The sequence below is a fragment of the Rhinopithecus bieti genome, unplaced genomic scaffold (assembly GCF_001698545.2).
Source record: "Rhinopithecus bieti isolate Rb0 unplaced genomic scaffold, ASM169854v2 scaffold_15834, whole genome shotgun sequence".
Classification (NCBI taxonomy): Eukaryota; Metazoa; Chordata; class Mammalia; order Primates; family Cercopithecidae; genus Rhinopithecus; species Rhinopithecus bieti.
In genome coordinates this window covers 1,667,606-1,677,989 of record NW_016808980.1, presented here as the reverse complement: position 1 = coordinate 1,677,989, position 10,384 = coordinate 1,667,606, and the positions used below count along the sequence as shown (strand labels likewise).

At 49.0% G+C, this 10,384-nt stretch overlaps 1 protein-coding gene across 1 annotated transcript in view; it reads right to left on the bottom strand.

Moving 5' to 3' along the window:
* The window catches only part of BCAS4 (breast carcinoma amplified sequence 4), a 90,907-nt gene that overhangs the window by 75,565 nt on the left and 4,958 nt on the right, over positions 1 to 10,384 (bottom strand). The window contains exon 2 of the mRNA XM_017888129.1: positions 8,117 to 8,160. Within this exon, the coding sequence (XP_017743618.1) occupies positions 8,117 to 8,160 (44 nt within the window). The remainder of the gene's footprint in view (positions 1 to 8,116; positions 8,161 to 10,384) is intronic.

Sequence of the window (10,384 nt, the reverse complement as noted above, 5' to 3'; positions counted from 1 at the left end):
AAAAAAAAAAAAAAAAAAAAGAGTATAATTGGACTGTTTGTAACTCAAAGGATAAATGCTTGAGGGGATGGATAGCCCATTCTCCATGATGTGCTTATTTCACTTTGCATGCCTGTATCAAAACCTCTCATGTACCCCCTGAATATATATACCTGCTATATACTCCCAAAAATTAAAAATAAAAATAATAAAATTTAAGAAAAAAAGAAGTCGGCCGGGTGTGGTGGCTCAAGCCTGTAATCGCAGCACTTTGGGAGGCCGAGACGGGTGGATCACGAGGTCAGGAGATCGAAACCATCCTGGCTAACATGGTGAAACCCCGTCTCTACTAAAAAAATACAAAAAACGAGCCGGGCGAGGTGGCGGGCGCCTGTAGTCCCAGCTACTCGGGAGGCTGAGGCAGGAGAATGGCGTAAACCCGGGGAGCGGAGCTTGCAGTGAGCTGAGATCCAGCCACTGCAATCCAGCCCGGGTGACACAGCGAGACTCCATCTCAAGAAAAAAAAAAAAAGAAAAGAAAAGAAAAAAAGAAGTCCAGGCAACTCTTCTGTAAAAGCCAGTGAGCGAGGCCCTAGAGGTTGAGAGGCCACATGGAGGAGAACTGAGATGCCCCAGCCAATAACCAGCACCAACTGCTAGACACAAGGGCAAGGCCATGCTGGACTGCCAGGGTGGCCAATCCTCCAGCTGAACGCAGTCCATGCATGAACCCTATGAAATGGCAGTTGCTTGAAACTGCTAAGGTTTGGGGTAGTTTGCTACCCAGTGATTGGTAATCACTACAGTGCTCATGAATATTCATTGTAGAAAAGAAAGGAAGATGAAAGGGAGAAAGAGAGAGGAGGGAAGGGGAGGATGTGTACTGCCTGGAAGAGGTGTGGCCTGAGAACAGCAGCCTGGGCGGCGCCTTAGTCCCAGCCTTGCATTTTATGCTATGTGGTCTCAACTGCACCTCTGACCATCCCTGTGCTTCTGACTCCCCATTTGAAAATGGTGAGAAAAACAATCCACAGACTCTGTCTCATGACAGAAGCTAAGGAAGTCTACTAAGTCACTTCTCTGGGTCACTCCCGGTGAGACGCCACCTCCCTTTAAAAGGACCCTGCTAGGGTCTCCAAACTCAAATGACACCGAAGCCATGCAGGTAATAAATAGAAGAGAAGTGGGCTGTGCTGAAGACTGTTTTCTGCAAACTGTTTATTTTCAGTTTCCCACTTTTTCTTTTTTTTTTTGAGACGGAGTCTCGCTCTGTCACCCAGGCTGGAGTGCAGTGGCGCAATCTCAACTCACTGCAACCGCTGCCTCCCGGGTTCAAGCGATTTTCCTACCTCAGAGCCTCCTAAGTAGCTGAGACTACAAGAGCACACCACCACGCCTGGCTAAGTTTTGTATTTTTAGAAGAGATGGGGTTTTGCCGTGTTGGCCAGGCTGGTCTTGAACTACTGACCTCAGGTGGTCCGCCCGCCTTGGCCTCCCAAAGTGCTGGGATTACAGGCATGAGCCACCGCTATGACCAGTTTCCCACTTTTGACAGAGATTTTACTTCTAAGAAAAATAGCAGTGCAGGTGGGATTATAAAGAGCAGCTGATGTTCAGCCTCCAGGTCAGGGAGACAACAGGGAGGGGTGGAGACTGTAGCAAACAGAAGACCACAGGCCCTATTTAAATGGGGTGGCTGCTACTGGGCCCCAGCTTGTAACAGGTAGGGATGTGCCAACCCTGCTTTGTTCAAGACAAATGGCAATCCAGATGTTTATGCAAATTCTCTCCGTTTGAAAATGTTCAAAACTAGCCTGATAAGTTAAAAAACACTATGACGGCCAAATAAAACTGTCTGTGGACTGAATGTGGCCTTCAAGCCTCTGGCCAATCTGTGTTTTTAAAACACACACACACATGAAATACCAGAACAGGCAAATCTACAGAGATGGAAAGGAGATTCGTGGTGGGGGGTTGGGGAATGACAGATAACGGTGCAGTGTTTCTTTTTGGGGTCATAAAAATGTTCTAAAATTGGTTGTGGTTGATGGTTGTACAATTCTGTGAATATCCTAAAAGCCATTACATTATACACTTTAAACAGGTGAATTGTACGTATGCAAATCACATCTCAATAATGCTGCTTACACACACACACACACACACACACACACACACACACACACACACACACAGAAGAATCTTAGCATAGCAAGGTCCACTCAGCCCAGGCAGAAAAAGCATCCTCATCTCTATGCACAAAATGAAAGGGATGAAATGAACGTTGAAAGATCCTGGAAGCCAGGGAGCAAATGAAGTGATTATCTGAGTAGCGTTAGGTTTGAACTGCAAACCAGGAAGGAGCTGGCGGGTTAAACAATGACCCACCGCCCAGAGAAGAAACTCAGGAACTCTTTCCTCTCAGGTCCCCAAAGCAAGACCGAGTTCCCATCCTGGTCCCGAAAGGACCCTTGATCTTGAGGTTTGAGGTTTGAGTGTCCAGAAAGGGCTGACTACTCTGCTCTAAAATCACGCAGACCCTGACTTCCAGGAAGGTTAATTTGACAACAGTAACCAACACTTACAATGCAGGTGCAGTCTATGGCCATACTGCCCTAACCACTCAATCTTGTCTAAAATGCATGTGCCCTTAGACACAGTAATACACCTCCTAGGTGTTTATCCTACATATCTGCATAAATGCAAAATGATGTATGTGCAGAGATATTTATCGCAGGACGCTTTGTGACAGCAAAAAATTCCACATAACTTCAACGCCTGTCAACAGAGGAATGGTTACCTAAAGTGTCATTCAGACAGACAATGAAATTCTGTCTAACTGCTGAAAATAATCAGGTAACTCCTGTGCATTAATATAAAAAGATGTCGAAAAATGAGTGAAAAAAGCATGAGGCCGGGTGCAGTGGCACAGTGGCTCACACCTATAATCCCAGCACTTTGGGAGGCCCAGGTGGGCAGATCACTTGAGGTCAGGAGTTCGAGATCAGCCTGGCCAACATGGTGAAACCCCGCCTCTACTGAAAATACAAAAATTAGCCAGGTGTGGTGGCACACGCCTGTTATCCCAGCTACTCGGGAGGCTGAGGCACAAGAATCACTTGAACCTGGGAGCCGAGATCACGCCACTGCACTCCAGCCTGGGTGACAGAGTGAGACTCCATTTCAAAAAAAAAAAAAAAAAAAAAAAAAAGCTTAATGCAGAGAGGGGAGGTGGCAGGAGGCAGGGACTTCCCTGTCCTACCTGCCCAGAAGGGGGACAAAGGAATGACCCATCTCTGCAGGAGGAGCATGGGGCTGAGGACCAGAGGAGGCAGGCAGGGCTCTCTCATGCCACAGGGTCTTTCGGATTTGTAACATGTACATACATTTTTAAATCTTTAAGACAAAAGTCTTTTAAAAAAACAAAACCAGCTAAGTGTGGTAGCTGACACCTGTAATTCCAGCACTTTGGGAGGCTGAGGTGGGAGGACTGCTTAAGCCTCCTGATACAGTGAGATCCTGTCTCTAAAAAAAAAAATTATTTAAAAAGATTAAAAAAATAGAAAAAAAAAAAACTCCAATTTACTTTATTTTTTACTTATTTATTTATTTATTTTTGAGACAGAATCTCACTCTGTTGCCCAGGCTGGAGTGCAGTGGTGTGATCTCAGCTCACTGCAACCTCCGCCTCCCAGGCTCAAACGATTCTCCTGCCTCAGCGTCCTGAGTAGCTGGGATTACAGGCACGTGCCACCACGCTTGGCTGATTTTTGTATTTTTAGTAGAGACAGGGTTTCGCCATGTTAGCCAGGCTGGTCTTCAACTCTTGACCTGAGGTGATCCACCCGCCTCGGCCTCAAAAAGTGCTGGGATTACAGGTGTGAGCCACCACACCCGGCTCCAATTTATTTTTTAAAAAACCCACAAGCCATATTCCCCACCACAGCTGCAGCAAAGGAATAAATTCAGATCCTAAAACAGCTTAAGAGAACTGGTGGCTCGTTGAGACCATGTTGTGGTTGCCCCCAGCATGCGCAGGTGCAGCGAGTGTAACACCAGGCTTCCACGCCTATGTAAGGCAGAGCTGGTGAGTGAAAATCCCTGCTCTTCAGCCCAGTTGGAGGGCTGAAATTGCCCACTTCCAAGCATGGTATACAACTGTTACTCATGCAAGTGTGGGTCACCCCAAATGCAAGCCCCCAAGGACCAAGACACCTCTCATGCCACCTTTCACAGTATCTGCACCCAGTACCTGCTCAATAAAGGTCTGCACAATTAGCAAATGATCGTAGCTAATATTCCCAGACCACCTAAAATGGGCAGAACCCTGCTAGAAGACCACAGTATGGGGTGAGAAGGCAGGCTGGACAAGGCAGGGAGCGAGGCACTGGACACAGCCCCCAGATCTCCACCAGCCCAGGGGGCTCCAGAGCCCACGTCCTCCCACCTCTCTGCCCTGTCTGACCAGGGCAGAGTGTTGGGGGTTCACACACCTGTAAGGGATGTGTCCTTAACCAAGAGGCACCAAGCACCGAGGACACAGCAGCAAGCAGGACAGCTGGGGTCCCTGCCCTCGGGGGTCTGATGCTGGAGGTGGGGCACTTGCAGACACTGCAGTGGATTCCACATCCATGGACACGAGCCTGCGACCCCAGCAGGGTCCAGGCCAGGACAGGTGGGCAGTCCCAACCAAGCTGGCCATCAGAATCATCTGGGGTGAAGGTGGTGTTCAGAAGTCCAGATCCCCTGGCTGGGCACAGTGGCTTATGCCTGTAATCCCAGCACTTTGGGAGGCCAAGGTAGGCAGATCACCTGAGGGTAGGAGTTCAAGACCAGCCTGACCAACGTGGTAAAACCCCATCTCTACTAAAAATACAAAATTAGCCGGACGTGGTGGCAGATGCCTGTAATCCCAGCTATTTGGGAGGCTGAAGCAAGATAATCGCTTGAACCTGGGAGGCAGAGGTTGCAGTGAGCTGAGATTGCGCCATTGTACTCCAGCCTGGGCAACAAGAGCGAAACTCTGTCTCAAAAAAAAAAAAAAAAAAAAAGAAGTTCAGATCCCTATGCCTGCACGCCTGCTAAATAATCCGTTACTATAATCCACCCCTCCCTATAATCCATTTTCCACCAGCCCCCAGAGTGATTTTCCAACAGACCAATCAGACCAGGAAACTTCCAGGCTTAAAATCCTCCGGGAGAGATTTTATAATTCCAATGACCAGGCTGCACCCACATCAATTAAATCAGAACACTCAAGGATGGGGCAGGCAATCAGTATTTTTTTTTTTTTTGGAGTCTAGTCTTTTTTTTTTTTTTTTTTTTTGGTTTTTGTTTTTTTTTTTTTTTTTTTTTGGAGTCTAGTCTCACTCTGTCCCCAAGGCTGAAGTACAGTGGCGTGATCACAGCTCACAAGCTGGGACTATAGGCGTGTGCCACCACGCCTGGCTAATTTTTTTATTTTGTAGAGATGTGGTCTTGCTATACTGCCCAGGCTGGTCTCGATCTCCTGAGCTTAAGCAATCCTCTCGCTTCAGCCTCCCAAAGTGCTGGGATTGGAGGCATGAGATGCTGCATCTGACCCCAGCTAGTATTTTTGCATCCTCAAAGGATGCCAAAGTTTGTAAAGTTTGAGAACTATAATCTGTATTACTGCTCTCAACCACGCCCATACCCTACCCCACCCGAGAAGCTGATAATTCCTGGTTTATAGATGCATGAAAATACATATCTTTTTCTTTTTTTTTTTTTTTTTTGAGGCGGAGTCTCGCTCTGTCGCCGGACTGAGAGCTTCGCCAGTGGCAGATCTCAGCTCACTGCAAGCTCCCGCCTCCCGAGTTTACGCCATTCTCACTGCACTCAGCCTCCCCGAGTAGCTGGGACTACACGGCGCCGCCACTGCCAGCCCGGCCTAAGTTTTTGTAATTTTTAGTAAGAGACCGGTTCACCGTGTTAGCAGGGATGGTTCGGCGATCTCCTCGACCTCGTGATCCGCACCGTCTCGCCTCCCAAAGGTGGCGGATTACAGGCGCTTGACACCAGCCACCGCGCCCGGCCGAAAATACATATTTTTGCCTTCTGTTTTTATTTACAGAAGACGGCAGCACACACACACGCCCCTTGCACCTCTCACTCAGCACTCTGTGCTGAACGCTGCTGTGCACGGGCACAAGTAGCGCTGACTCCTGCCGCAGCCGCTACTGCTCCACTCATCAGAAGCAATGCTATGACACTGGCCCGCACTGATGGGCACTGGGCTGTTTCCAATCTTTGGGAACATGTTTTGTTTTGTTTTTGAGACAGAGTCTTGCTCTGTCGCCCAGGCTGGAGTGCAGTGGCACGATCTTGGCTCACTGCAACCTCCGCATTCTGGGTTCGAGCGATTCTCATGCCCCCGCCTCCCGAGTAGCTGGGACTATAGGTGCACACCCCCACACATGGCTAATTTTTGTATTTTTTGTAGAGACTGGGTTTTGCCATGTTGGCCAGGCTGGTTTCAAACACCTGGCCTCAAGTGATTGTCCGCCTCAGCCTCCCAAAGTGCTGGGACTACAGGCATGAGCTATCACACCTAGCACAAGCTGACAAATCAGAACCTGTCCTTTATGCATTACCCTGGAATAGAATTCAGACTCCTCCCCTGGAGACCCAGGCCCTGGTGTGGCCCTACCTCCCCCAACGCCCCTGTGGTCACTGAAGTCCCTCCACTCAGGTACCTCCCAGTCCCTCACCTTTCCCCTGTGGCCGGGCATCTGCTGTCAGATCTTTGCCCTCCGGTCCTTCCCATCCTCCTTCCCCTCAGTCCCTATAACCCCTCAGGTGTCTCCTGCATGGCATTTATCACCATTTAGTCACTCTGTTTGTCACTAGTCTGCTTATCTTCCTCCCCACCTGCAACACCAGGTACCATGCCTATCTGGCTGGTCTCGCCCAGTGCCTACAGCAGAATGGCACAATGCAGGTTTGCCATACAATTCAAGGAACTGGCCAGGTGTGGTGGCTCATGCCTGTAATCCAGCACTTTGGGAGGCTGAGGCAGGCAGATTGCTTGAGCCCAGGAATTCAAGACCAGCCTGGGCAACATAGCAAGACCCCATCTCAAAACAAAATTAAAGGAATAAATAGTGGAATTACATGTTTGAGATAGTGGACCATACCCTGGAGTCCCCCTAACAGATTTTTTTTTTTTTTGGACAGAGTCTCACTCTTGTTGCCCAGGCTGGAGTGCAGGGGCACAATCTTGTTTCACTGCAACCTCTACTTCTCGGGTTCAAGCAATTCTCCTGCCTCAGCCACCCAAATAGCTGGGATTACAGGCACCTGCCACCACGCACAACTAGTTTTGTATTTTTAGTAGAGACGGAGTTTCACCATGTTGGCCAGCCTGGTCTCAAACTCCTGACCTCAAGTGATCCACCCATCTTGGCCTCCCAAAGTGCTAGAATTACAGGCGTGAGCCACCATGCCCAGCCCCCCACCACAGACTTCTAATCCAGCATCCCAAACTTGAATGCCCAAAGGGGACCAGCAGGTCACACAAGGATGAGACATGTTAGGAAGTTTCCCATGGGTGCATCATGTTTACAGGTTGGAAGTAATATTCTTTGCTTATGCAAAGAAAACTCCTCTCCTACATTTTTTTTTTTGAAACTGAAGGCCATCTTTGGCTAATTTATATTTTTCTACTTTTGTCCGGGTACAGAGTTTGGAGAAATATTTCTCTTTTCTCTCATTCTGACTACAGAAAAATCAAAAGTTCGCCAGGCGCGGAGGCTCACGCCTGTAATGCTAACACTTTGGGAGGCTGAGGCAGGCGGATCACCTGAGGTCAGAGGTTCCAGACCAGCCTGGGCAACATGGTGTAACTCTGTCTCTACTAAAAATACAAAAATTAGCCGGGCGTGGTGGTGCATACCTGTAATCTTAGCTACTCGGGAGGCTGACACAGGAGAATCGTTTGAACCCAGGAGGCGGAGGTTGCCGTGAGCTGAGATTGCACCACTGCACTCCAGCCTGGGTGACAAGAGCAAGACTCTGTCTCAAAATAAAAAGAAGGGGGGGGAAGTTCAAACCAGAAAGAGGGGTGGCAGGGAACTGGTTGAACAGAAAACCCGAGGCCCGGGAAATAGTAACTCACCTGCCAACTCAGCTCAAGGCACCGCCCCTCAGCAGCTCCTCCATCTGGGGAAAGCAGTGTGAAGTCCAGGCAGAGCTTGTGTGCCCTCACTTGCCCTATCTCCTGCTGCTCTGCCTCCCACGGCTGCTCTTCTCTCCACCCCCAAAAACCCCCTGCATCCCATCCCGGGGCTTTTTGCAAGAACTGTTCTTTCTGCCTGAGATATTTTTCTCCTTAGCCAGCCAACTCCTGTTCAGGCTCAGGGCTCATCGTAAGACAATGCTGCCTCAGGGAAGACCTCCATGACTGCACCCAGACAATAACTTTCTGTTCACCCTCCTGAGTCTCTGCACACACAGGTGCCCTATCACACATCCGCCCATGTCCTGTGCTTTGTAGCATTCATTACAATTTAGAGGTCTTGCTACAGTTTCATTTTGTTTTCTTTTTTGAGATGGGTCTCCCTCTGTTGCCCAGGCTGGAGTGCAGTGATGCGATCTCAGCTCACTGCAACCTCCATCTCCCAGGACCCAGGTGATCTTCCCACCTCGGCCTCTCTAGTAGCTGCGACCACGGGCACATACCACCACGCCCAGTTAATTTTTGTAGAGATGGGATTCTGCCATATTGCCCAGGCTGGTCTCGAACTCCTGGCACAAAGGATCTGCCCACCTCAGCCTCCCAAAGTGCTAGGATTACAGGCGTGAGCCACTGCATCTGGCCTTGTTATGTGTTCTGTCTGGCAGTGCCACGGGGGAAGGGCTTTGTGTGTCTAACTGCCTGTGGCATCCCCAGCTCCAGGAAAGACTTGGCACATACTGAGGTTGAAGGTGCTGAATGAAGCAGGCCCCACTTCACTGGGAGGCCCAGGCCCCCTAAGGCTGGGGTTGGCTGGACTGAGATTTCTACTGCTCCATGGACGAGGCAAAAGTGCCCCTGGGAGACAGGCTGGTGGGAGGAGGCTGCTGTCCAGGCCTGTTCGCAAACCAGGTTTCCCTTTTCCTGCTCATCTGCCCACCTGGAAACTGTTCCAGCCTGAGGATCTGCTAATGAATTAAGCTTTAAAAGTGGAGGTTGCACGTGACTGTGCTCTGGCGCAGTTGCTGTTTCTTTTGGTAAATAAACTTCAACAAGCGTTTTAAGTGGGTTATTGCTGCATGGAGCTACAGGGAGTTGAGGCTCTTTACTACACATCCCTTACACATGAGCATAATCAAACCCGTGACTGAGTTAAAGAGAGCCCTGAGTGAGAAAATGAAATTAATACATGCAGTTTCTCTTAAAGATTATTCCTAATAGAGACAAAATGAAGCTGGGGCTTAGCCACTGGGCAAAATGACATGAAGCTGCTGAGAGTAAGGGAGAGAAGAAATAAGAAATGCACTCAGGATGCTAAAGGCAGTGAAAAGTCGCAGACAACCTAAATGTCTATGCCGGAGTCCCTGGGACACTAGACCAAAGTATGCTTGGGGAGCGTGCAGCCTCCCCCAGGACCCTGCCTGGCAAAACGCAGCAGCCCTGAACCATTTATGAATAATTCATAAATTACGGTCCATCCACACAACGTCATTTATGCTGTGAGAGCCTCTGTTTGCTGAGCTATAAAATCAACATAACACCATCCCAGTCACCGGGTCACTGCCATGACACAATGACATAAGCCATGAACAGAGTTTGGCAAACTGGTGCCACACAGGATGTGCTCAGGAATGGGAGCAATTACTGTTTCATCGTGGGACACTAGAAAGCCAGAGGGTGACAGAGACCTAGGCTCTCCAACATGGCAGCCACATGTCTCACGGGACTACTGAACACTTCAAATGTGGTCAGTCCAAGCTGAGATGGACTGACAGTTCAGTATCAAAACCCTGATTTTGAAAACTCAGGACAAGGAACAGAATGTAAAATTTCATTTACTTTTTACTGTTGATCACATGTTGAAATATTTTGGAGAGAGAGAGAGAGAGAGAGAGAGAGAGATATATATATATATATATATTTTTTTTTTTTTGAGATGGAGTCTTGCTCTGTCACCCAGGCTGGAGTGCAGTGGCACGATCTTGGCTCACTGCAAGCTCCACTTCCCGGGTTCACGCCATTCTCCTGCCTCAGCCTCCCAAGTAGCTGGGACTACAGGTGCCCGCCACCACACCCGGCTAATTTTTTGTATTCTTAGTAGAGACAGGGTTTCACCATGTTAGCCAAGATGGTCTCAATCTCCTAACCTCGTGATCCGCCTGCCTCGGCCTCCCAAAGTGCTGGGATTACAGGCGTGAGCCACTGCGCCCG